Source organism: Amborella trichopoda, chromosome 11 (genome assembly GCF_054954075.1).
Source record: "Amborella trichopoda isolate Santa Cruz 75 chromosome 11, AtrichopodaSantaCruz75HAP2 v2.0, whole genome shotgun sequence".
Taxonomy (NCBI): domain Eukaryota; kingdom Viridiplantae; phylum Streptophyta; class Magnoliopsida; order Amborellales; family Amborellaceae; genus Amborella; species Amborella trichopoda.
In genome coordinates, this window is record NC_142346.1 from 33,883,344 (window position 1) to 33,911,277 (window position 27,934).

The window sequence follows — 27,934 nt, forward strand, 5'->3', positions numbered from 1 at the left end:
TTGTACTGCTGCTTGTCCATGAGAGAGAGAGCCCCTATTGAGAGAGAGAGAGAGAGAGAGAGAGAGAGAGAGAGAGAAAGAGCCCAATTTTTGCCCGAGTACCATAGAACTCTGGCTTACTCTCGTCCGAGTACCATAGAACTCTGGCTTACTCTCGTCCGAGTACCATAGAACTCGGGCTTACTCTCATGAGTTCTATAATACTCGGGTGGGTATGGACATTACTTGCCCTTTTACCATTTGCATTGCCCATGTACTCGAGGGGTATATGGGTATTCTCCTCAGCACATGGCCTAGGCTGAGCAACTCGGCCGAGTCTAAGTCAACTTATCCGTGTTGAAATGCCGAGTGATATGTATCGTTTGTGATCTCATGTAGGTGCTCTTAATGGTTTTTTAGAAAATTTTGTTCAATTAACTGGATCTATGAATGTATTAACAAAATGGGAAAAGTTGGGGAATAATCATTGACCTATTTCATTAATCTAGTATGTGTAGCAAAAGTAAGATACAATAACAAAGAACCCCTTGTAGGAACAAACTGCTTGGAACTACAAAATATTGACATAAAGAGTGATATGATTGTCGATCCAAAAAAAGTCTATTTTGTATTTCATGTGTTACGTAGGTGCTGTTTATGTGCATACTTGAGGTTGTGTTTTCTATCATGAGGATGTATCGGAACTTGTAATCTCTTAGAAAAAAAGAATGAAAGAAAGAACGGTGTATTTCAACTTTTTATATTGTGGGGAGATTGTCTCATTTCAAATGCTGCACTTTTTTAAAGGTTAAGATAATACAGTTCTTAAAAATTGCATGATGTTGGAGCGAGGGTTGCTCCTCGAACTTGCCTTGATTTGTGACAAAGGGGTGGCTCAGCCAAATCCTTGGTTATGCCTTTATTTGGTCTGCAGCTTCTATTCTCATGTTTGCTCTGAATTTTGCATATAATGTGTTGGATATGTTGATCCATTAGAGTGTCTCTATGAGAAAGGTCTAGTACCATTTTTAGTTCTAATCATCAACTGGCCATATAATGTGGGAGCAGTCGAGCTGTAGCATGAAGTAGATGATTTACCCCAAGGACTCTTTGAGGTTGAAAAATGTTTTGAAAGCCGGAATGCTGGCCAATACAAGATTCGTGCAACTATGGCCTGGAAAACTTGTATTACATTCAAGATTGAGCCTTTCTATTGGTTCTCATAAATCAATTTTAATTGCCTTACTAAAAACTGTATTTGGATTTATAGAAGTAGAGTATATCAAGGTACTGTGAAGAAACGGTAGACCATTTTTTCCCTTGGCACCCACTTATTGAATTTAGAACCATTTTGGCACATCCCTTCAGCTGTCTGATTGATGGAATATATCATTTATTTATTGAGCTTATTGTGGAAATACGAACTCCCGAAATCCCTAACCACTGTTCTGAAGAATTTCATTTCACTCTTTTTAGGAAAAGATTTGCACAACAATGGAGAAGTCCTTCATTAGCTAGCTGATTTCCAACAATTGGTTAATTATTGAGTGCCCTATTCAAAGAATCTTGCTTCTTTCACTGACATCTTTGGCATTTGGTGTTAGTTATTGTGATGCTTGCCGAGTATCGAATTCAAACAACTTCTATTGCTCATACTGGCGAGCTTGCTTTACATGTGATACCATATGCTTCCATACATGTTTTAAAACAAAAATAGAAAATAAAACTAAACACTGACTTTCTCTTATGATCTGTTTGCTGCCATGTTTTCACCACACTCACAAAGGACAAACGAAAACAACAAAACAACTTACCTGCAAGAGTTACTGGTGTCACCTCCTGCACAACAACTTACCTGCAAGAGTTACTGGTGATGCTTGCCGAGTATCGAATTCAAACAACTTCTATTGCTCCTACTGGCGAGCTTGCTTTACATGTGATACCATATGCTTCCATATATGTTTTAAAACAAAAATAAAAAATAAAACTAAACACCGACATTCTCTTATGATCTGTTTGCTGCCACGTTTTCACCATGCTCACAAAGAACAAACAAAAACAACAAAACAACTTACCTGCAAGAGTTGCTGGTGTCACCTCCTGCAGACTTGGTACACCCGCACTTGATCTCCATGGACTAGTGGTGGACCGAACGAGACGAAGTTGCCCACTCAACTCAGAATTAATTCAAGAACTATTATAGACATGGCTCATCAATTTTCCCATCCTGTCTAGGGCTTCATTTCAACTCTGGGGATTCTTATTCCTCGTGCATGCACAACCTGTCAAATATCTTGGCCTGTTTCTTCGCATGCACCTCTAGTAACTCTGATTTTTTTTCTAATGTGCCAGTCCTTGAAAATCATCTTTAGTTTTAAGCCATAGAGGACATCTTTCCTCTATCTAGCATGCACAACAGCCCATTGAGAAGCAAACTCTCTTCGCGCATGTTTCAATATAGGCTGTAAAGAACACTTTTCTCTACCATGTTTTGCAGCTACACTACACTTGGGGAACTTTCTTCCTTTGTTTTTCATTTAAGGAGGCCTACTGTACCTTCCCATATCAGGGATGAAGTGTTGGTTATGTTAGCTGCCATTAATGCCTTGCGATCCCTTTGTCAGTGTTCCAAATGCAGGATAGGGCTGGCCACAGGCCAGGCATGGGTTGGGCCAACCCTTGTCCTAGCCGACTCTAGTCCCTATACAGCAGGCTCAAGCCTGGCCCAACCCAAAGAGGCCATGGCCCAGGTCTAGGTTAGGCCCTAGTTTTTCAAGGTCGTACCGACGGAGATGGGTTGGGACTCCTGGCCCATTGCCAATCCTAATGCAAGCTTGAAGACAACATATCTTCTTCTGGCGTTTTCACCCATCGTTTGTGGTTGAATTTCCCCCAAATTTTCCTATTGTCTGCTGCAACTATAGCAATCACTTGTTAAGCACAGGATGCTGTGAGCCAAACTCTAAGTTGCCTTCATCATGGTTGTTACTTGAACCAGGATTAGCACCATCATCATGCTACTGTGCTGATTTTTGTCTTGGCCTTAACGTACCATCGTCTCTTTCATGCCTCACCTTCTTCACTGCAGGAACTTATTTGTTCCCCATGACCCTGCTCTAGAAATATTTTCTTCATGATCATTTTCATCTCATAATAGAAGCCATCAACTTTATTTGCCGTGAAGAAAGCCGAAGATCACTTGGAGATGAAAAAAATCATAGATGCTTGCATGCTGATTCAAGGAATCAACCTTCTTCATCCATCTTTTATTCCCATCACGTTTTGTCCATGGATTGCAGCCTCATCCCTCTATGGGTCACATGTCACCCCAAGACGAAACCATTGTTACTCAGAATGGGAGAGGGAGGAGAACCGAGATCAAGAGCAGAAGTGTGGTGCGAGGTGAGCTCGAACGTCTGCAGTCGGGTCTGAACATGGTTGGGGAAGGGATTGCGATCCCTGGCTTTCGGGTCCTGCCGTTATTAGGACCGAGTTCGCTTAAGTTCACTTTTTCCCATGTATTCTAATTTGGAAGCGATTTCCAATGACCAATATGTTTAACCTTTTCCAATTTCATAAACTACCCATGTTGGTCTATTACAGAAATTTCACACCTACCACAATAGTATGATTATGTTTGCACACATCCTCATTTTTGGCTCCACTCAGTTGGGATAGATGGCTCCCACTCGAATATCGGTTGATGATTACATTTAAGAATGCTGCGATACATTGTTTTAGAGAAAAAGAAATGTTGTGATAGCTAAGCTCTCCTTTGCAAAACAAGAAAAAGGGAAAAATATGGCCGTATATAATTTTCCTCATGACTCTCCAAAGTTACTTCATCACCCATAAGACAACCCCATGAGTGGCTTGAATTGGTTTACCAACACTTGAGCGACAGAAGTTGCTTTGGGAGGTGAAGCATATTGATTGTGATCTCACTTCTCAATATAATCGCTATACAATTAACTTTTGTATCTCCTCCCAACGTCTTCCTTCTCTCTCCTTGCGCATTCTTGTTGCCTTTCTTTTAAATTAGATTATAAGTCACATTTCAAAAGGTGTGCATAGCTGTGTACTACAGAGCATGTAGGTAATCATGGCATTCAAAATGTTTTTAGGTCATAAAAAATTAGAGATCCGCCCCCATTTTATATGCAACAAAAAACTTTCCTGGTGACACTCGCTCCCAAAGTATAGGATACTCGATTCCAAGTTGATGGAATTGTGGTTCCTCTTGATCATGAAACCATGATTTTTGGCATAGGGATTTGGATCCCATTTACTTAGAATCAAGTTCCCTAATTTCTGAATCGAGATTCCAAATATCAAGGAATCATCCAGAATCTAGATCCCTTGTCTCACAATGCAGGATCGATCTTCTAGAGCGGAAGTGGACCCTCCATAGCATATCCTGGTAACCAAGGAAGAAACCCTAGATTCCTCACACTTATGGTCATTCATTTGTATTACCCCCTTATATTCTTGAGTTCCACCATTTGAATTGATATTAGACTTCTATCGTTAATAGGAGATCTGTTGGAGGGGAGTGGCGAATCCCAGGCATCCATCCCTTGGTAGGTCATCATGGATCAAGGTGAATACGCCATTATCCCTTGTAGATTTTGTCCCATCATTCTTCCAATCCTAGTTGGATTCCAAGATCCTCCTACTGTATTCTCTAAATCAAAATGGATTGTAAGTAACCAGTTTTCCAAATTCGAATGATCTAATCCTTAGACTTCTCAAACTTTTGGCAAAGTAAATCCTAGTCACATAAAGAAATATATAAAAAAGGGAAAATTTCTTATAGAACCCTAATTCCTCGTATTATTTCATGGTAGACCCTCCTTCCGTTTTTCTTTCAAGCGGCATAAGAAAATCCCTAAAAATTTCACCGTACCCCCTCATCTGTTATCTCCCTCTTTTATTGACTTTTGATCATAAAAATTAGCCCCAATAAATCTTTTTATACCATTTTAACCCAAAAACATTTTTAATGGTGGAAAGGGAAAAATAGGGTTAAATATTTTTGAGATAAAATGATATAAAAAGATTTGTTGGGGCTAGTTTTTATGGTCAAAAGTCAATAAAAGAGGGACATAAGAGATGAGGGGGTACGGTGAAATCCTTAGGGATTTTCTTATGCCGCTTGAAAGAAACCATGAAATAATACGAGGTATCAGGGTTCTATACGAAATTTTTCCTATAAAAATTCTAGGTCTAAATTGAGAAGCATGCATCCCCCATGGAAAAAAAACCTTCCAACCACTTTCATTGCGCCCTTGGATTGCTTGTGGCCCTCATTTCCGGAGGGGTCCATTTGGCCTCCACTTGGAATTTTCGTGGCCCATAGATGGCCCGCAAAAATAGCCCACTAAAGAGCCCCTAAAATTCCAATTTGCACCTTGGCGCATATATCAAGTAGCTACGGTTAGCAAAGAAGAAGATATGGAAGATCCAAAACTAGAGATGGAAGCAAAAACTAGGGATAAAGAAGGAACACTTCCTACTCTAGGGTTTTGAATAAAAGTCCATAACGTGATCCATTATGCTTGAGTACATCTCTTATATAAGAAAACTCTAACAAGTCTTAAGCCTGGTCAGGCAACTAATCTAGTCATGACCATTTATTACAAAAGGCTTTAAGTGAATAAAAATATATAAAAGACTCCAGAAATTACTATTTATGCCCCTAAGTGAATAAAATGACTCAAGAAATAAATAAAATACATTAAAGGGCATATTTAATGACTAGTTTGCCCTTCTACAATTCCTCTTGTAAACTTCAAGCTTGTTTCTCTTATCTAGATACTCGAGAGCAGCATTCTGGGGTGCATTAGTCCCACCTTTCTCAAAAGAATTTGCCCTTGAATTCGATAGCTCATTGTCAGAGGTATCACCACAATATGGAATGAGATGCTTAACATTAAAAACATTGGAAATGCGAATATGGGGCTAGGAAGCTTGAATTTGTAGGCATTATCATTAATCTTCTTCAAAATTTTAAATGGTCCTACCTTGACGAGATTTGAAACATTGAGTAACGTGCTATACTACTGTGCTACAATACCATCTGTACTTATCGTTAGGCTCTGATACAAACTTGGTGCAGACCTAGTAGCTTGGACTAATGTTTAGCAGAAAAAAGAAGATAGGGAAGTCCAAACCTAGAGAAAAATGCAAAAATCAGAAGATAAAGAAGGAGCAATTGCTGCTTTGGGGTTTTGAATAAATGCCCATAATATGATCCATTATCTTTGAGTGCATCTTTTATATAAAAAAAACCCTAAACAAGACTTAATCTTGGCTATCCAACTAATCTAATCATGGCCATTTATTATAAAAGACTGTAAGTGAAGGAAAAGACATATAAGGCTCTAGAAATTACTACTTATGCCACTAAGTGAATATAATTACTACTCATTTGTTTTGTCAAAGGTTCTCTTTTGCCACTACCCCAAGGTCCAATAATTATCGGGAAGTGTATCTTTCAATTTTGCACAAAATTGAAAATGTTAAAATATTTTTTCGATCTTGAGAAAAATTTCAAAATCTTGTTTTTGTGAGAGTTTTTCTCTCTCTAAAACACGTTAGTGGGAAAAATACCAAAATAGTCCTAGCTGAGGGCCTATTTCTCTCCTCAGCCAGCCCACATCTAAGCGTCGCCGAAGTGGGCACTTAGACACAAGACGCCTAGGAAGCTCGCCTAGTGGGCACCTAGGCATTTTGGCTTTCCCGCTTCTTAGGTGGCTGAATTTTTTAATATTGTCCAAAATGAACTATGATTTAGAACAATTATTTTGTACACCAACTTAAGAAAATAAAACCTCCTTTCATTTCTCTAGAAACCCTAGAAAAACCATTTAAAAACCATTGGAAGATTGCGCTACCCTTTGGAGATTTGCTCGCAATGGAACATAATCTCAATTAAACGTTTCATAACTACCCTATAACCACACTCTAAACATCAAACCAACTCAACACACTCCTGACCAACATGTCTCACATGCAAGGGGCTCTTTATTGGCATGTCAAAGCTATCCAAGAATAGAAGAACCGTAGCGCTGCCACAATTTCCAAGTGACCAGCAGGTCAATTGCAAAGACAAGATGTAGAGAGTCTCTCTAGGCCACTCCCGACCAATATTGGGTACCTGTGAAATGGTGATGTGTCATAGACCATAGTTTCAAAAAAAAAAAAAAACAAGAAAGAGAAACTTTGATTCCTCGCTCTCGCCCTCGTCCTCCTCTCCCTCGCCCCTGTCCTCTCTCTCGCCCTCCTCTCCCTCTTCCCAGATCTTAGAACGACATCTACAATCTCTACCCCAGAACCTCCTCGCCCTCTCCTTCTCTCCCTCCTCCATCCAGATCTTTGCTCTCTACATCGCATCCTTTCCCCCATCCCTCTTCTCAGCCTTCCTATTCTCAGGTGGCTGCCTTCCCCAAGCCGGTCTTTGAACCCAGCAACCCCCCTCAGCTACCCCATCAGCAGTGGCAACTTTCACCTACACCAACTGCGTCTCCTTTCCTCCCTTTCTGCATCTCCATCCCTTCAGCTGAGACTTCGAAGTCTAAGCCCAAGCTTCTCACAGCCCTTATTGGTTCTTTCCAGCTGGGCGATATAACATTAGAGGGATTGAAATAACTGCTCAAAAACATTGGGGGGATCCAAATATCGCTTGCAATCTCCTTGCTAAAGGTGATATTCTCTTCTCCTTTCCTTCCTCGAATCTTGCCCAGCTTGCTCTAAAGAATTCCAACTCTTTCTCCTTCCATGGAGCCCGCTGTCTTCTTAGGGCCTGGTCGCCTTCTGAGGGTTCTTTTAGGAAACAAAAGGTATGGATTACCTTCAGCCACATCCCCCTTCTAGCGTGGTCCTTTGTCACTTTCCGACGACTTGTGAGTGCCTATGGTTCCCTCATTTCGATCCACTAGATTTCGATTGAAACCCTTCCGCTGGGTTCAATTTGAGTTATGGTGGAAGTTTTGGACCCCAGTTTTCTCCCCAAAACCCTGTGGATTGAGATTGACGACCTTTACTTTCCTATCTCGACTTCTCGGTCTTAGGCCTCTCCTCCCTTCTCTTCCCTCTCCTCACTTCCTTCACCAAGTTGCTCTTGCAAAGTACAGGATAAGCAGCCTACTTCCTGGACTTTGGTATCCAAGAAGGAGCAGCTGAGAAGAAGACGACGAATGCCTCCAGACCCGTCTGCTACCAGGATCCGCCACTGAGACCTTCTGCCCTTCCCGTCCTCAGCTCAGCAGTTTCAGTCGCCACCTCTTTCTGACCAGTCTTGTGGCGACCAGGCCCCCACTAGCCCGTCTATTCTCGCTTCACCTACTCTTTCCCCTCGACCCGGTAAGGAGGCCCGTAGCGATCTCCTCCCTCTTTCTCTCCCTCCTGGCCTGTTTTCTGACCCGGACCCTTCTTTCTCGAAACCTCCTTCCCCTTCTCGTGTCCCTTCAACTCCCGTCACCCTCTATCTCCTGCAGACCATCAGTCACCAGAACCGTCTTCACCACCCCTCCCCTCTGGCGAAATGTCTCGTCCCTCTTCCTTCCCTCCCCTCGTTCCTTCGCCGACCCCTGCTTCTATTCTTGGCTTGTCAGACAAGGAACTCGAGGACCTCTGCCCTCCTATCCTTTTTTCAGGAGTCAAGGAAAAGGGCTCCTTGCCGCCATTGCCTTCCTGTAGTCCTCCCTCCCGGGTCCTGCCCCATCTTCGCCCTCCTCTCTCCATCACCTACCACCCCCTCTGCCTCTCTGGCATCGTTGCACCGTCCCTCTTCCCTTTGCGGCCTTCTGGCAACCCTTTCTCGCTCTCTATGGACAGAAATAGTCTCCCCCAAGGCATCATGACCACCTAGTCTTGGGACCTTTCTCCCCCGGATCCTGACTACATTTCCTCCATGTTGACCCCTTACCTTTCCTACACGCCCCACCTGGTTCGCTTCACAAGGGTTAACTCCCTCCATTTCAGTTGGCCATCTTCCCACCCCTCACTCCTCGCTACCCTTTCCTCTGTTCAGATGTTCCACTACCTCACCTATCTCCCCTCGTCCATTTCGACTCCCCCCTTGTTCAGCACTCAGCGTACCCTTCAGCTTACAGCTGGCCCTATGTACCCCCTTCCTTTTACCAGGAGTCCTCCCCTCCGCTGTATCCGTCTTATGTTGCCCAGCCACCTTCACTCCCCCCCTTCCAGTGTGGAACCCCTCTCCTCCACCCTTTTCCCTGCGCCTGAACCTCTCTCTGCGCCCCCCTCTCCCCTAGTGTGTGTGCCTTCACCTGAGCCCCTCCCTTACTTACCCTCTGACCTCTACCCCCCTTTCAATCCTAATAGGCAGTCGGCTCCTATTGCTGACTTCCCGGAAGATTTCAGTCAGCCTTCTAACCCTCCCACACCCCTTTGCTCTGGGGAAGGGGTAGCAGAAGAAGCAAGGGACATTAGCATCGATGAAAAAATGAAGGAAATGTATACGATCATGGGATTCCACCACGACGGATCAGAAGGACCAGCCACAAGTTTCTTACAGCCGATGGACAAAGCAAGGTCAAGGTGAGATCCAAAGGATAGAGAGAACCCATCAGCCTTTTCTCTTCACCTTCTTTTCAGGACAAGCCTCTCCGGGATCCCCCTTTCGCTATTTTAACTTCGTGCCCCAGGAGGTCTTGCTGGTTGGCCTCCTCCCCCCTCTTCTCCTCTATCCCATTTGGAATATTAGAGGACTGGGTCAACAGTCCAAAACGAATGCTGTCAAAGATCTTTCTCTCAAACATTCTCCCACCATCCTAGCCCTTGTCGAAACCAAACTACTAGAGCCCACTGTGCAGCTCATTCGCCAAATTTGGGGCAAGAAGCCTACCCAGTGGGTTGCTATATCGGCGAATGGAGCTTCGAGGGGCATCTGGGTTGTAAGGAATCCCTTAAAACACACCCTCATCTCCTCTTTTTTGGGGGAATTTTCTGTGACCATCCTCCTTTCTAGCATCCCTGACGGGTTCCCTTGGAAATTCATGGCTGTCTATGGGCCCAACTCTTCCTCGCTCAGACACAACTTTTGGTCTGAACTAGATCATGTTGCTGCACTCCCACACCCTTCGTGGGTTTTGGGAGGAGACTTTAACGTGACAAGATGGCCCTACGAGCATAATGTTTCCGACTCCATAAACCAGGACATGAGGGACTTCGCTGATTTCATTGCCAGAAATGAACTCATCGATACCCCTCTCCAAGGCAGTCGCTTTACTTGGTCTAACCACTCCTCAAATCCCTCCCTTTCAAAACTGGACACTTTCCTCTTCTCTACTACTTGGGAGGAGTATTTCCCCGGTTCCCTTTCCTTGGCCTTACCCAAACCTACCTCTGACCACTGCCCCATCTTGCTGGATACCAATACTGTTCACAGAGAACCTAAACCTTTTAGGTTCGAACTAGCCTGGCTAGAAGCGCCTTCCCTTCTTTCTCTGCTACCACTTGGTGGGCTTCCTTCTCACCTCTGGTTAGGGGTAGAGTAGGCTACAGACTTCAGACTAAACTTCAGCTTCTCAAAGCCTCCCTCAAAACTTGGAGTAAGTCATTGTCTGGCAATTTTTCCCAATCAAAATCTCTTCTCCTTGACACCATCCAACGACTTGACCATCTAGAGGAAACCAGAGCTTTGGATGGAACTTAACCTCATAACCCAAACCAAACTTGAGTACCTGTCCAGCTTGAAAAAAGTAGAAATCTACTGGTTCCAAAGATCAAGGATAAAGTGGTTAAAATTGGGAGACCTTAACACCAGTTTCTTCCACCGAATAGCCAATTGTCGCAGAAGGGACAACTCCATCTCGTTGCTCAGAGTTAACAACATATTTTTGGTCCAACCAGCAGAAATCGAACAGGCCATTATTGGGTTCTTCCAAACCCTTTATACTGCCCCTGCTGGCCCAAGGCCAAGAATGGCTGACCCAGATTTCCTGCTCCTCCCTGATGATTTAGCAGCCTCGTTAGAGCAACCCTTCTTTGAGACTGAAATCTTACATGCCATCAAAGCCCTTGCTTTAGACAAAGCCCCTGGCCTAGACGGTTTCCTGATCGCACCCTTCAAAACCATCTGGAACACTTTCCGTTTTGACTTATTGGTTTTCTTCGAGGAGTTCTTCTAGAGGGGAATTATCCATAAAGCCATTAATGCCACCTTCATCGCCCTGGTTCCTAAGGTCGAAGGGGCAAAGGAAATCAAGGACTTCAGACCAATTAGCCTCCTGAACTCAACCTACAAAATTTTGGCCAAGGTCCTTGCTTCTAGACTTCAACGTGTCCTCCCCACTGTCATCTCTCCTTCTCTATCAGCTTTCATTCAAAATAGACAGATTTTGGATGGGGTCCTGGTGACCAATGAGTACCTCCACTCAAGGAATCTTGCTAAGAAACCAGGTTTAATCTCCAAAATAGATTGGGAGAAAGCCTATGACCACGTTGACTGGTCTCTCTTGGAAAATATCATGGTGAGAATGGGGTTCAGGGATCGATGGAGGAACTGGATGATTGGTTGTTACTCTCATCCACATCTCTCCATCCTCATCAATGGGTCACAAAAGGCTACTTCCCCTATCTCACAGGGGACTCTGCCAAGAGGATCCTCTCTCCCCATTCCTTTTTGCCATTGTAGCGGAAGTCTTCTCTAGATCCCTTTCCCGCCTTTACCAATCCGGGCTAGGGCCCAATGGTGTCACATCTGCAATATGCGGATGACACCCTCGTCTTCCTCGACGCTTCCCGAAAGGAAATCAACACGCTCAAACTCTTTCTCTTGTGCTTCCAGAAAGCTACAGGATTCAAAGTGAATATGCAGAAATCCTCGGGTGGAAGGAGAATCTGGTGTCCATCCCTTATAAGAAACCTCTCGGATGACGAAAGTGCTCTGCTCCAGCAACTTGTGCTTACTCTCCTTGCATTTCCTCCCTCTTCTGGGGAGCGATACTATTGTCTGGAGCCTCTCCCCCTCAAGCACTTTCTTTGTCACCTCCTACAATAGTCTAATCTAACCCCCAACCTTTCCACTCAACCCAACCTCCACCTCGTCCAAGGTTTGGTCCACCATTGCCCCCCCAAAGATTCAGTTCTTTAACTGGATTGCCAGCTATCAAAGAGCCCTCACAGTTGACCTACTTCAAAAAAGAGGCCTCTCCACCCGCAACAGATGTTCTCTCTGTCTATGTGAGGAGGAAACCAACCCCCACCTATTCATTCACTGTAGTTTCTCCCTTAAACTCTGGTCCCAAGTGCTCCTACTTTTCGGTTTCCAATGGGTTACTCCACCCACAGTTAAGGCTTTGATCTCTTTCAACTTCGATGCACAGTGGCCTTTGGCGGGAAAATCCTTATGGAAGGCAACATTGGCTGCCACCTTTTGGACTCTTTGGCTAGAAAGGAATAACAGAATTTTCAATGGGGTTCAGCTTCAACCACTTGCTTTCTTTCACAAGGTTATCTCGCTGACCACTTTCTGGGCGGCAAATCACAAGAATTTCTCGGGTATTTCTAAAAATGCTCTTCTTTCTCAATGGGAAAACGTGCTCTGTCACAGACCCTCAAAACCCTTATGAGGTTGTAATTGGCAACCACCACCAGAGGGCAACATCAAGCTCAACTTTGATGGCTGCTCTCTAGGCAATCCCGACCCTTCAGGAGCAGGGGGGGTCTTCAGAGATTGCCAGCGAAATGTCCTCTTCACTTTCTCCGCGTTCCTCGGGACCTCGGATTCCCAACATGCAGAATCAATGGCCCTACTTCTGGGCTTGCGATTTCTCAATCCCTCCTGCAACTGCGCTCCTATAATGCACTCTCTCTATGGCCCTTTTATCAATATCTTCGGTAGGATACATTTTATTACTGAGCTTCGTCTTTTTGTCAATTGGGGTTGACATAGGCTTACATTCAATCATATCAAACTTTTCCAGTATCCTCTTGTAGTAGGTTGCCTGAAAGTTTGATAGTTTCCTCTATTATGTTTCTTATTATCTTGATGCCCAACGCATATGAAGCTTCTCCAAGATCCTTCATATCGAAGTGTTGTGCAAGAAAATTTTTCTTCTCTACTATTAGGGCAATTGAGCTACTAACAATTAGCTTATCATCCACATATAACGAACTAAAAACCACATCACTCCCACTGACCTTTTGATATATACAGTAGTCCTCATTTGTAGAGAACCTTGCAAGAGCAAGGGTCTCTTGAAATTTACGTACCACTGACGCCATGCTTGTTTTAGACTCTGACTGTGGAAGGAGACTCCCTGAACACCATATCTTGGGCAAGAGGCTTGTCCGCTCCACCTTAGCAACTATTACCTATTTTTGATGAGATTACCCATATCTACAGGGGTACGAGCGTCTCATGGAGGCATACTTGGCGAACGTCCAATGCTCTCGCAGATCTTCTGGCAAAGGAGGGAGCTAGCATCGATTTTGACAACTAGGCTAGGTCCAACTCCTTCTTTGTTCAGGACCTCAGCCATACTAGTTAGCCCACTTCTTACGAGCATGTGACAGCTCCGTTCGTTATTTTGTATATCTGACTGTATATCTTGTAAAGTGGGCGTTCTTATAAGCCTATCTTACCATGGATGACTAATATATTTTTTTTACTGATTGACACCTGCGAGGGTGCTTTCAGTTCCACTCCACTTGTAAACATTTACTTTCTTAGTAATACAATGTTAACAGTTCTCAAAAAAAATTCTTCTACCATAGGTGGCAATTCCACTTTGGAATGTTGATTCGGTACTTCGATCAATGAATCTTCAAAGGAGCTGATTCTTGAAAGTTTGAAATCTCACTTCCATCTTTATAGAATCTCGATCGCGTTTTTTTGAAACCATATCCCACTACATCAAATACCGTGGTTCATAGGTTCACAAAATTGTGAATCGATCAACCAGGAATCTCACTTCCAATTTTTAGGAATATCGATCTGAGTTATTTGGAATCCAGATTTAACAACATCGCGGTTCATAGGTACAATGAACAATGATTCGATCAACATGGGGTCGAAGTACATATTACGTCAACTAAGTAATACATTGTAAAATAAATTTATGGTTTTTTGCATAACTTGCTTTTCTACTAGTGCTAGAACATGTTGGCTCCTTGTGAAAATAATTGGGTTCAATTCCATTCCTGTGAATTCGAACATAGGGCCTCAAAAGCAAAATGTCATTTTCAAGTATATAAAAGTTATTATTTGTATGTTTTGTAAACAAAAACATGAATTCCTAGTGATGTAGTGAGACATTGTGTTATTTAAGTTCTATTATTAATTAATATATGATTGGTGACTCAGAACTCTAAGGGGGTATACAAACTCTACATAACATCATTCTAAAAAATATGTAATTTTTACTTTCTTTATTCAATCTGGAACCTCAGTAAACCTCAAAGGGGCACTCGACCTTGATTCAAATACCTGTGGGGAACCGTGATTAAGGACATTGAATATGTCAATTTCAATATTAGTGGGTCGCTAGGGCTGTTGAGGAGCTCAATCCCAATACTAGGGGAACCTTGGCTAAGCATACTCAATGCATCAATTCCATTACTAAGGAATCCTTGGTTAAGGATACTTCATAACCTCAAACCATTTACCCTATGAAACTAGTTTCTTGATGATTTATGACGTTCCAAGTGGTTGGGTACATGATTCCAAAGAGGTAGGAATCTTGATCCCAATTGGGTTGAAGCTCGATTCCCAAAAGGTAGGAATTTTGATTTTTGCGATATGCATTGTGTGAACAACTCTTCTGACCAAATGAATCTTCTAGTTGTTACTATTCTGCACGTTTGATTCCTAAAACGTTTTTGAGTCTTGGATGCTTTTAACAATTATGATAAGGACTAAGCATGTATAATCTAAGGTGGTGGTCTAGTCGATCTGGCCAAGGCCTAGTTGCACGCCAAAGTGTGGGTTATGAATCGCACCATGTCGGATATAGAGTCTCATTCCAACTAGCTCTACTTTCCTTTTTCATTCAAGTAGAGACCTGCTCTGTTAGCCACTTTCATCCTAGGAGTGTGTACTCATACCTACTCTAATGTCCTATTTCATCCAATGTTGTAGAAAATGTCAGGTGGCCCCTAAGCGTGCACCAAGGGATCTGCACGGCCTAGGTTCAAAACATTAGGATTTAAGAACCCTCTTAGATGCGGAAACATGAATCCCAAAGTTGGATTCCACCAAGATCGTGTACTGATTCGGCTAGAAACAAAATAGGAGAGAGCATAATACGAGAAATAAAGCATGAAACACACACCACAAGAACACAGAAATTTACGTGGTTCACCTCAAAAGGGCTACATCCACGGGCATCGCAAACTGAAATTCACTATACCAATGAAAATTACATTATAGACTTTGGGATATAGAGTTACCTCTATAACCATTGACAAAACCCAGTCGAATAAACGTTTTTAGACCAAGTCTCCCGATCTACACCATCATTGAACTCTCATCTCTATTCCACAGTTAAACCACTATCCAGGAAGAGACCATCTCCATTCCACAGCTAAACCACTGTCCAGGAGGAGAACCTTAAGAGCAACCGAGACTTTCTCTCACTAAAAGGGGAAACCACCCAAAATGTTCATGGGAATTGCTTCTCTACAAGAAACCAGCTTCTCAATCTACAGGAGGCACATCTGTGATTTTTCTCTTCATATGAAACTGTCTTCTCTCTAAGGGAGGCCGTACTGATGCTGAGGAGGTCATGCCTCTCTCTTTAGAGGAAGCCACCTGTCAAATATGGTGACCCAAATGGGGCACACGAATTCTTTGCACTTTCATCTCATATATATAAGATTAGGAATCAACATCAAATAGGAAACTTCCTATAAATGTTACATATATCTCAAGAATCAAGAGATATATCCTAGAGTCCTAATCTTTTGGATTTCTGTTTCCTTTAAGAAACTTATCAATATCAAATCCCAATCCCACATAATATGGGATTTCCTTATGTGGGTGATTTTGGATAATCTTCATATCCAACACAGAAGGGGGCATGGGGTGTCCAGGTTGCTGTTTTAGGTCCAGGTTTTGTATAAAGATTGCATGAATTAAAAATGCATATTCATGCATTTTTTATAACAATAATAGTAAAAAAACCAAAATTGCCACACCCAATGGGTATTTTTGCAATTAGGCTGGTGCAGTCCCTAGGCGCCCGTCCAGGGATAGCCCGCCTAATTGGTCTGCCAGGACCTGGATGATGCACCCAGGTCTACCTAGCCCGCCTGAGTGCTTGGTGGATGGCTTTTTGAAACTATAATTTCATCCATGGATTTCACACACACCACCTCTTTCATCCTTGGAGTCCAACATCATACTCATCCTGAGAGCAATCATAAAAGAATGAGTATACCATCAGACTGCTCGAAACCACATAGAGCCCATTTTTTTATCAATTTGCACTCTCGTTCAACACTGGGATGTGCAATATCTCATGACTACACCACATGGGGGAAAACCTGGAGCTAAGGCCTCTAATGGCTCAACACCCAATATTTAGAAGATTTTTGGAAAATCATGTTTATGAAAGATTGGGGCTCAGTGGAATTTTCTCTTGCTTGGGTTTTCCTACATGAACCTTGCAATAGCAGCGAAAACAGCTTTTTTCTACATTTGGAGCTGTTTCTTCAATTGCAAGCAGTTGATATGGCCTTCATGGTAGACCACAGAAATTAGAGTACCATTCGAGATATCTTTTCCATTTTTGTGCTGATTCAATGTTACTGATCTCCTTATGGCCTCTTAGCTTTAGCAATAGCTGCAATACTGCTCAACCGTGTTTTATATCTTGAGAACTTTCTCGTCATTCCTTGGATTGGTTTTTTTTTCTTGTGGAAGATCTAAATGATCCTTCAAAAAAGTGCACTTTATTGAATTTATGTGATGCTTCATGCTTTTATTTGAATCATGCTTGTTACTTTTTTTGCTCAATGCCAATGAAAAAAAGTGATTTGACATGTCTTAGGGAACTTCTCTTCTTCTTTGCTTTAATATTTCTATTATTATAAACTCGCATCATTTATTGCCCCTTTTCAGTGTATCATGCATATTGCAAATGTTTCGTTGTAGAAGATGTTTTTCTCTTAGAATCCCTATATATGATGGCCATACTGTGCATGGTTTTTTATTGAAACACGAACTGATTTCTCATTGAATTTTCCTTTGTAGATCGGGCAATAATAGCAGTGAACCATGTGGATATGCTAACTTCACAAACTCACCTCTGCAAGTAAGCTCTACTGTTATATTTTCCTACTATATTATCTGCAAAAAGTTCTACCAGTTAAAAAATTGGAGGTTATAAAATTTTCTGTTCGACTTATTATCTAGGTTTCTTGGTGCTTGTTTTTAGGTGATATGATCTGACTTGGTAAAAATTCCACGCTTTCATGGTCTTATATTCCAAACTTAAAATTTCTCACATGTTAAAGTTGCACATTGTAATATATGGATTCCAATTTTCCCTATTGTCTTCTTGGTTGGTTCATTGGGCATGACCAGCTCTGAGGTTATTGCTTAACCTGGAGAAGCTTGAAGTTGCCTTTGATTATCATTGAAAAATCTTATGAATTTTTTCATGAGCAGTTTTGAGATTTAGAGCAACACCTATAGATCCCTAAGATAGCAATTATTGGGATCTCCAGACTTGCAATCTTAAGATTAGAAGCAACATCCAGTTTTGAGATTTAGAGCAACACCCATAATCCTATGAATCTGGACCGCATTGAGCCACATTGCCGCATCAGCCCACCCAATGCATTAGGCCGCATCCCGCATTTTAAAATACTGCTGGAGATAAATGTAGTACTTATTTTAGGAAATAATTTGGATTATACCTTGTCTACAATTCCATGAAGGATATTGATTGAAATGACTCCTTTTGCATCCTGTTTCCAATAGAATGGCAATCAACCTCATTAAAGACAAGATGATAACTGATGTCCCTTGACTGGTACTACCTTCATTTAGTGGCTTGGGGGGAGCAATGAGACACCAAGATCAGACAGAAACATCTGAAGCCATATACACTCATTAGGTACTGAGACATCGCCCTTTGCTCTGCCCATTCACTTGATTGGATACCATGTCTTATTTCTCATTACACCATGCAACGCGAATCTCCCAAAATTATAGGAAAATCAGTTGTAGATATCTAGGTGTTATAGCATCCTTGCTGAATCTACAAAAGCCTCTCTTGAAGATACAAATGTGGTCCTGCAGAAGGAGTGTAGAAATATATTCCTGTTGAACGACTTTGAGAAGAGAGGTTCTTGAAATATGATTGAACAAAATAATAAGCTAAATTGCAAAAGAAATTGGTGGTATGATTGCTAACATACGCAATGCTCATAAGGGGTCATCAGGTAGCTGGTTTCTGTCTTGTTATGAGAGTTTAACATCGGGCCTAAGAGTGTAGCCAACTGATTTCTAATCAGTACATCAATTTTGTGCATTGAGAAACTACAGATTTATTTCTGGTAGCCACTACTCCTGTAGATGACCAACAAGACAAGCCAAAGGTCCTGTATATTTCATCTAAAACTGATGAACAATCTACGTCAGAGACAATGTCGTGGATGCATCACTGTGACTTATTACAATGGCATTAACATCAGCAAGAAGTAAAAACATTTTTTATTTTTTTTGTGCATGTTAACCTTAAAGTAAAGCAATTTTTTTCCATTACTTTTTTTAACAAATCAAGGAAGGACAGCAGTGCATTTCTAGACCCTCCTGTGGGATAGCGTTCAGTTGGAGTACTTCAATCTAAACACAAGATACCTTTTTTAGAGCAGGTGTAGCTTTTCTCGATCTACTGACTGGATCAAAACCATGCAGGTAGTTAAGAAACACTATCTCAACGATTATTTGAAGTGTAAGTGCCATGGGTCAACAGTGTAGAAGATGCATTAGGGTGAGGTGGCAGCTATAGAAAATGTTTTCCACTGGACAATGCTGTACTCTTGCATAGAATTTTGGTAATAATTGGTGCCTTGCAATGTTTTTACCCACTATTGGATCTTTTAGACAAATCTTTCACCTTGTATTCATATATTCACATCTAATGGCTGCCTTATCAATCAGTGTGCATATCCCATGCGTGATTCTTCTCACAGGCCTCGATTTGATCTAACAACCAACATCTCCAATACTCATACTGAAAATTTCCGTACAGGTATTAGGTAGTAGAGGTTTCTAAATTAAGCAACTGAGGAGCAACTAAAGAAGAGTTAAAACTTAAGCCCTGTGACATGAAATGCGCCAAACCCAAAGCAAGCCACCCCTAAGAGAAACAAATGAATTCCAAAGATCTTGGGCAAATCCAAACTAGGGATCGCCAGCAGATCATGGCCTTACCACTCGGCCCCCGATGGACAGCAGGGGATTCGGTATAGTAGCTCACGTTTGTTTGCGCTGCGCGTTCCCCACGGGTATTAGATACTAGAGGTTTCTAAATTAAGCAACTGAGGAGCAACTAAAGAGGAGTTAACAAAGAGGAGTTAACAACTTGAGCAAACAAGTGAAATGGAAACATGAGAAGATTGTCTCAGCAGAATAAGAGAATTTGGAGCTGATGATAATTAAGATATTTCAGTCTCTCCTACCAAAACTATGTGACATGACTAGATGTCTGAGTATTCCAATCCTGAATTGATGGAGGGAAATATTATTCTAATTCTTTAGTTTTATTCAACTTTAAAGGATGTATAGTATAGTTTGCTATTAGAAACTTATTTCTAGGGTTTTTAGTTTATTAAGAATTTCTAGGGTTTTTATATTTTTTTTGTTTATTTCATAGGAACTATTGACAAGTACTATTTATGAGGACTATTCAAGGGTGCTATTCACAGGGGTAAATTTGTCATGTGAAATTTAAGCTTAAGTTAGGATATAAAGGTCATTTTCATCATTGTAAAGACATTTTGAATATTGAATTATAATATATATGGTGTGTGGGGCCTTTGAGAGGGTCAATTCCACATGATTTTTAGAAATTGAAAGAGAAAAGCTTAGGCTTTTGCAACCCTAGCTTGGTAGTAGAGAAGAAACTTGTGGTTTATTCAACTTATCCTTGTGTTGAGCTTTGTTTCTTGCTGATTTTACTGTTTATTAGAGCCTGCAATGTGCACGAAAGTTACTATAGCAAGTACGGAAGTACTGTTACACCACACTTTTTGGGTGCCATAGGTTAACAACAAAAAAGGGGAAGTTATACTGGGGTCTAGGGTTTGCTGATTTTGACCAAAGTTTTGTCAAAATAACCTAGATCTTGCTGATTTCAGCAATTTTTGTTAATTATTTGCTTAGGGTTTGTGATTTCGACAAACCTATGGCAACGAGAAGGGGCCATATTAGAGGGATTTTTATAGATCTACTCCGAGATCCTATAGATATCATAGAGGAACTTGAAAGGCAAGTGCAACAGCTGGTGTAGCTGTTCATGGGCCTTAATAATGGGCAAGACGGTGATCTTTTAGCCCAAAAGGATCTCGAGTACAAGCCTTTTTCACTTTTGCGCTCTGCGTGTGAAGTCGGGTGATGAGGATAGCGACCAGAGACCTAGACGTGGGGTACATCACTCTAGGGTTTTCGATTTGAAGGATGAGGTTTTTTAGTTTGACACAGATTGCATAGAAAATCAGCAAGTTGTAGATTGGGATTCACCACCAATCTTTGATATATACTCAGATGAACAACAAGATCTTTTTTAGGAGATCTGATTTATAATAAGGATCACGATAATGGTGAAGATATTTTGGAAGAGGGTGAAGTCGTTGATCTCAGAGATGCACTCGTGGTATGTTCTAGCGCTGAGTGTGAGCAAGTTCAGTAGTGTTACATAGCTGAAGTGATGCAAATTCAACAAGTTTTTTAATTAAAAGTATTCTATTGATATATAGTGACCCTTTTTTTTTTTTTGATACTAACATTTAGTGACCCTTTCTTCGAGGGTTTCTTAGTTCCGATGCATAATCATCGTGTTTTAATTAGTGCAGTAACCCATAAGTGCCAGGATCATGTTTGCAATATTCAAGTTGAAGAATGTTGCCTGATTAATGCCAATTTCTTCTTAGCACACTTCAAAACTCGAGAATGCGTTTTTTCCAACCAGGGGAGAATGATGGAGAGAAAAGTTGTTTTTATTCTTTATTTTTATTCAACTTTAAAGGATATATATTATAATTTGCTTTTAGGGCTTATTCTAGGGTTTTTAGTTTTTTAGGGATTCTAAGGTGTTTATATTTTTTTATTTATTTCATGGGACCTATTCACAAATACTATTCATGAGTACTATTCATGGGTACTATTCACAGGGGTAAATTTGTCATTAAAAAATTAAGCTCAAGTTGGGATATAAAGGTCATTTTTATCATGGTATGGACATGTAATGTCCTTGAACATTGAATTATAATATGTAAGGTTTGTGGGGCCTTGAGAGGGTCAATTCTACATGATTTTTAGAAATTGACTGAAAGAAAATTGCAACCCTAGCTTGGGTGTGGAGAAGAAACTTGTGGGTTCTTCAACTTATGATTCTGTTTAGCTTGTTTCTTGCTGATTTTACTGTTCCCACAAATTTCTCCTACCTCATGAATTATCAAGCTCTTTTAAGAGTGCTGTTGCATTCCTCACTGGGCCCGCATGGTAATGAAACTTATCTGGATTCAGATTGGGATAGACCACAAGACGATAGATCTACTTCTAAATCATGTTCATCCTTGAAATATACTTTATATTAATATATCTACTAGTAAATTATGTGTCTTCCACCCTACAAGAGAACTTTATATATTAGATGCCAAAGGAACGAAACATTTTACTCTAAAGGGCTAGGCTAATATAAAAGATATTAACAATCTAAAAGATTATGGAAATAGTACAACTATGTATTTTAAGAAGTGATCATATTATATATGAAATGTTTATAATCCATCTTATTTTTGGAAGAAAGTGTTTATAATCCATCTTGGTCATGGTAAAATGATAAAATGACTGACTTGTTGAAACTTTTTATCGTTTTTAGTTTTCATTGTACAGATCTTTTCGACCATATCATTGACCATTTTGCCAACCTTTGGGATCAGGATGAGATCAGTGAACAGGAACATAGCTTGATCTGAAGGCCAACAACCACATTGTTCAAGTTGTGAAGTGTTTTGGGCTGCTCTTACCGTCTTTTACATGGAGTCATCAACTGTGCAAAGAATCTTAGCACAGTCCGTGGTATCCATGTTGATAACATGATCCGATATGAAGTTTTCAATTCTTTTTAAAAAATTAAAAAAATTGAGAAAATTATACTCAAATGAGCATAAAGAGAGTAAGAATATACCTATTTATCTGTCTTGCTTTACCAAATTCATATGCAAATGCAAACGTTGATGCATGATACAAGTAGAAGTTATTGATTTTGTAAAAGTGACTATAAATTATAACTGGTGATTGACAATTGACAAATGACAAATGGGAAGCTACATGATAAGTTGTGCCATGGAGTTTGTGGAATCACATATTGGTGGGGCTGAGAAGATGTTTAGGTAAAGATTTTTCTCTCAGACAATGCTCATTTACAGGGAAGAAGCAGCAAGTAGTACCTCCTTTGCAGCCATATTAGTTCCATTGGTTAGATAGAAGCCTTCTTTGACACTGAGGCACATGAATTCTTTCACTCGTGTCCAATGTGTCTGGTTGTTACGATGAGATCTAATAGGAAGAGGATGAGGGAGACTTTAGGATGGAATAAAGGACTTAGAGAAGAAGCTAGATCAATGATTGTGAAAAAGAAACTAGGAGACAATTTATTACTCTTCCTTGCTGTTGATGACTGACTGGATGAGATGATGGATGTCTTTCGCGTTCATGACTAGGAATGAGGGGATGATGTCAAAGAACCTAGCAAACATAGAAAAGACCTCGGGTACCGCCAGGTCCAATTTTTGGAGCCATACCCTTTCCCTTATCAGGTCTACCCCTCGGGTCCCGGGTTGGTCCGGGACCATTGCCACCCCTATTCACAGGATTGTTCAAGATTAAAGAACCATTTTCCTTTCCTTTACTCTTATTCATCATATGCTTTACAAGGAAAACAAATAATCTGATTCATTGGCTGACTCTTTTGAAAGGAAAACTGGAAGGAAACCTTCATTTATTAGCATTCTAGGCCATGTCTCAGATAAAATGGAATCATGTTGCCCATAAGAATTGTCATCTTGTGAATTTGAGTAAGTTTCCAGCATTCACATTTTCAAAATATAGTTTACCTCTGTTTTTAATGACTAGAGATCAATTGCCTACATCTTCTTAATTTGAATGTTAGTGGTCTCATGTTGACAAAGTCTAACACTGCATTTTCTTTTACTTAATTCATATTCTGGTTGGCTCATAATTACTTTCTCAGTTGGGTCTTTTTTGTGCACATTTAGTTGATTTCAATACGAATGTGTTGCATTGGTGAATATATTTTCAGTGACTCAATCATGCTACCTTTTTTAACCCATGCTTTTCCATTTTACATGCAGTAATTGCACTGAGAAAGTAATTGATGGACTATTGTACTGGTTTCGAGTTTCGCTTCCGAGACGTGTAAGTTCTTGGAGTAGTTTAGGCAATTGTAATTTACTTTTATAGTTATATTGTTGCAATGGTTGTTCACATAAAAACTGATACCACATTTTCTTCTCGCTTAACCTTTTTTGATGAATTTTTGAGGTGCGCCTCAACTTCTATAGTTTAAGTTGACACCTTACACACGCACACATATGTCAAGAGAGATAGAGAGAGAGTGGGAGAGATAGAATGTGGTATCATTTTCATTACGAAAACGCTGTTCCCTTTTGCTGTTAGACCACTAGACACACTAGTGATGTTGGACTTTGTAGGCTTGACATTTGTATTTTTCTGCTTGGCTTTGCTTTGTTGAAGTTATTTCATACATCAACCTATACATCGGTCATTATTCAAGCAACGAAAGCGGCAAATGGTGTTTGGGTTTGTGCCTTTAAGGCACTTGAGAGTATGTAAAAATAAAATACTTTTTCGTGGATGTTCACAATGTAGTAGGAATGTTGGATAACTGACCTTTGAGGTTGGTCCAAGGTCATTGTCCAAAACCCTTACTCCCTAAGCATAGGCACTACAGTTGAGGGTTTCAGTAGGGCATGCCTTGTTGAGGTTGGAAAGATGCTTAGAGATGATGACATCTTGGAGGCTGCTAGGATTCTTGTGTGTGGTTATGGGTATGTGATGACAAGAGTTAAATGCTCAACAACCACTGCACGACATGTACACATGACAACTACATTTTGAGAAGCAGCTCTATGAAGAGGGAGTCGTGTACATGTATATAAGAGAGTGTCTCCCTTGCACTATAGTGATATGTGCTCGTGCTCATCCTTATGGACACGACTATTGGGTTTTGTAGCCTTTAAGGGCTCTGAGAGCATGTAAAAATAAAAAATGATAGTGAATTGTGCGCTTCAGTGGGAGTCTATGATGGTTGATGACCTAGGGTTGGGCGGCCAATTGCCCAAGTCAATGCCCAAAAGCCTTTCCCTTGGGCATAGGCACTACTGATGAGGGTTTATAGAGTGTCATCCTTTCTTGAGTTCGGAGAGTGCCCAAAGACATTTGTGGGCCAGGAGAACTTTGTGGTCTTTTTTGTGCAGATGTAAGCTTATAAGAGTGAGGGCCAAATCCGTAAAAAACACTTCCAAACAGCATTGTACATATGATAGATGCATTTTTGGGAAGCAAACCTATAGAGTGATCCATGTACATATGCATCAAGGGAAACCCATTGCACTATAGTGATATGTGCATTTGACTTGCTCTTGTGGCGGGAACCTATAGTCCATATACTACAGTTCCACTGTCTATTGACTATATTTGATGGGCCAATCATGAGCCCCTGTACACTACCTTTGGGTCACGGGACCTGTTCGGTTAGTTTGAGAAGACAATAGTGAATCATGGATCTTGGCACTGGTGGCCTTAGTAGTCACTTAATTTTTGACATTTTGGTACCAATCCACTTCTAGGGGTATTTCTATGTATTTAAAATTTTTAAAAATTACAGAAATATTGTTTTTAACTAAACTTATGTTTCTATGATTTATGTATATTTTCAGTATTTTAAAATTGTTTTAAATGAATAAAAAGCCCCAAAAGGTTATATTGAAAATTATTTTGACATGGGGAGATTTTCAAAATTATGTCTAAACCTGGTGTGACCCACCTGGGTGGCCATGGGCCTAGCCCTCAAATGTGTGGAGTTCACGTGGAGTGGAATGAGGGGCTCGCATGGCCCACACGCCCCACGTACTGGGACGCTCATGTTTCCCATAAATTTGGGAACCTTGTGGGTGTTATTTTTAATTGTGAAATACATTGTTTTGGTTAGTTGAAAATATCCTAAGATGTCTTTGAGAATCTTTTGTGAGATTTTCATGGAATCTAAATTATTTTGACCAAGTTTTATTTTTTATTTTGAATTCCTAAATATCCTTTTGTGAGATAAAAGGAATTCTAGATAATTCTAGAGATAACTTTGACTGGTTAAAAGTCTTAGATAGATAAGAAGCGGATATGGGTCCAAATTCAGGGGATAAAGGTACTTAAAATCCTATTTAAATCATAATGGCTGATTTCAATGATGGATGGTTCAAATTATTTCTCTCTCAACTCATAGATTACCAAAATGTTTTTAGATTATCAGATTGGAACATCCTAGGGTGAGGTCTATATGAGGAGGAAGCCCCCTAATTCTCAACACACTTGAGCCCCTCTCTCCCCTCTAGATGCCGTCTCTCTCTCTCTCTCTCAGTCTCTCTCTCTCTTGCTATCTCTTTCCTCTCTAGGTGGCACGCCACCCTCAGTAAGGATATTGGGGTGGGACGCACCTCTCAAGAGAATAAGGGAACACGCTCAGCCCAGACTTAGGCTAGGTTAGGTGCTACTCAGTTGCATACTTGTTTACAATGCGGAATCGAGAGAATTTCAAATCTGAGATCCCCTGATCTATAGCTATAAAACTAATTAAGTAAATTTTTGATAGAATTGCCATGGGAACGGTCAAATTACGATTTTAAAGACTAATTAACGTCGAAAGGCCAATTTCCCTTTAAATCGTTGACAATGCCAGCATGATATTTTTCGCCAAAATAAAGGAAATCTACTGCAAAATTAAGTCTACCAAAAATAATCAAATTAAATAAAAATTAAAGAAGAAAGTTTACTTGCCCGGGCTGGTTGACCCAGGAAGCTCGAAGTTAGTGGTGCCGCCCATATAAGGACTGCGGGTTATTTATGCCTCTTTGCCTTCACTTTTTCTCTTTGAATTTGGTTGGTTTTCCCCTTTAAGACCTACTGGAAATATTGGCTATGAATGGTTTAGAGAGGTTAAAATTGAATCTAGGGTTTTGTAGCTTAGATATACGGTCTTGGCTTCTAGGATCTAAGGTTTGAAGCCTAAAGCTCTAGGCTAAGGTTAAGAGGATCTAGGCTAGGGCTTTATTCTTTGGAATTTGGTTTACAAAACTAAGGTTTAGGTATCTTGAGGGTTGAGCTTCCTAATTCTAGGTTTTATCTAAAGAGTAGGTCGCTTGATCTAAGATTCTGTGTTGGTCTCTTGAATGACCTGAAATAAACTTCTTATATAGGCTTCAATAGTCGTTTCAAAGTTGGTTGGGAATGATTCCTATTAGATTTTACAGAAAATTTGAGTTGACCAGGTCAAGAAATTTGGACACCACTGTATGAAGCATTTTCTGGAAAATTTGCCAGACAACACGAAAACTGGTGTCCAGGATTTTTACCTATAAAAGCTCTGTGAGAGTAGATTTTGCGAATCCTGTGGTTTAGACACCACAAAAAGTGGCGTTTTCAGACTTATAGTCTTGACGCCATGAAAACTGGTGTCTAAAACATGGTCGGTTGATCTTTCAGGTTTCGTTGATCTTCTTGATCTGGATCCAAATTCCGAATTTTCTTGATCATACTTATCCCAAAAGCTTCTAAGTCGGTTTTCCTATTTCTAATGTGTCGGATGATTTTCTAGATTTTAGGATGGTTTCCTAAGGTTTTAGGATCCGTACAAGATTTTCTAGGAGTTTAGAAGGTTGGGACCATGGGCCATAGGACTATGGACCATATAAAAGGTAGACTATAGTGTACTCGGGTAGGATGGTCCTTAAGGATTTATCAGGCATTTTTGGGAATTTAAAAATTAGAAAAAATAGGCAATATTGAGAAAACTAGCCAAATTCAAAATGGGGTGTCTACAGTTGCGCCTCTTTGGCACCCCTTGTTCTTCAAGGAACAAGCGGGCGGAGAAAAGTAGACACCTGCTGGCAATCTCGATTAACATTTCGCCTAATGTCAAATGGTTAGAGGGTCTACCAATCCTTTTCCTAGAACATTAACACGAGACATCGCGTTCATCCTACTCATCTACTTAATGCAAGTTTGCCCCTAGGCTTTTCGGCCTGAGTTTTTCTTTAGATGTTTTTCTCATGCTAGTCCAGACTCCGAACTGGATTTTTTAGCCATGCCACTTAACCTTAGACTTTTCATTTTCAATTCAAATTTTTGAACCTTATATCTCCTTAGTCCCCTTAGGGTTTCCTAAGGCTTAAGAAGGCTTTTTATTGGGAAAGTTCATATTTTTTCTGTTTCACTTCCAAGAAATAGGTTCAATGAATTTCAAAGAGATTTAGAGAAGGCAACAATGCGGCAACATCATTTATGGGTTCTCCAACTCTTTCGTTTTAGAAAACAGTTTTTAGAAATTTTGAAAGAGTAGATAGAAATTTTTGAAACAAGACCATGAGTTCGGGAGTACGATTTTAAGAAAGAAATTAAGGTTATTGAAAACACAACACATAGGGGAAATCTTGAAAA

At 40.6% G+C, this 27,934-nt stretch overlaps 1 protein-coding gene across 47 annotated transcripts in view; it reads left to right on the top strand.

Annotated features, from left to right (window-relative positions):
* LOC18436670 (RING/U-box superfamily protein) overlaps positions 1 to 27,934 on the top strand; it is a 93,881-nt gene that overhangs the window by 52,761 nt on the left and 13,186 nt on the right. For all 47 annotated transcript variants that reach the window (XR_016044668.1, XR_016044669.1, XM_088852170.1 and 44 more), the window contains 2 exons: positions 17,204 to 17,264; positions 23,557 to 23,620. Coding sequence is in view for 45 of the 47 variants with exons in the window: in XM_088852170.1 (XP_088708296.1) it covers positions 17,204 to 17,264; positions 23,557 to 23,620 (125 nt within the window). In the remaining 2 variants the exon portion in view is untranslated. The remainder of the gene's footprint in view (positions 1 to 17,203; positions 17,265 to 23,556; positions 23,621 to 27,934) is intronic.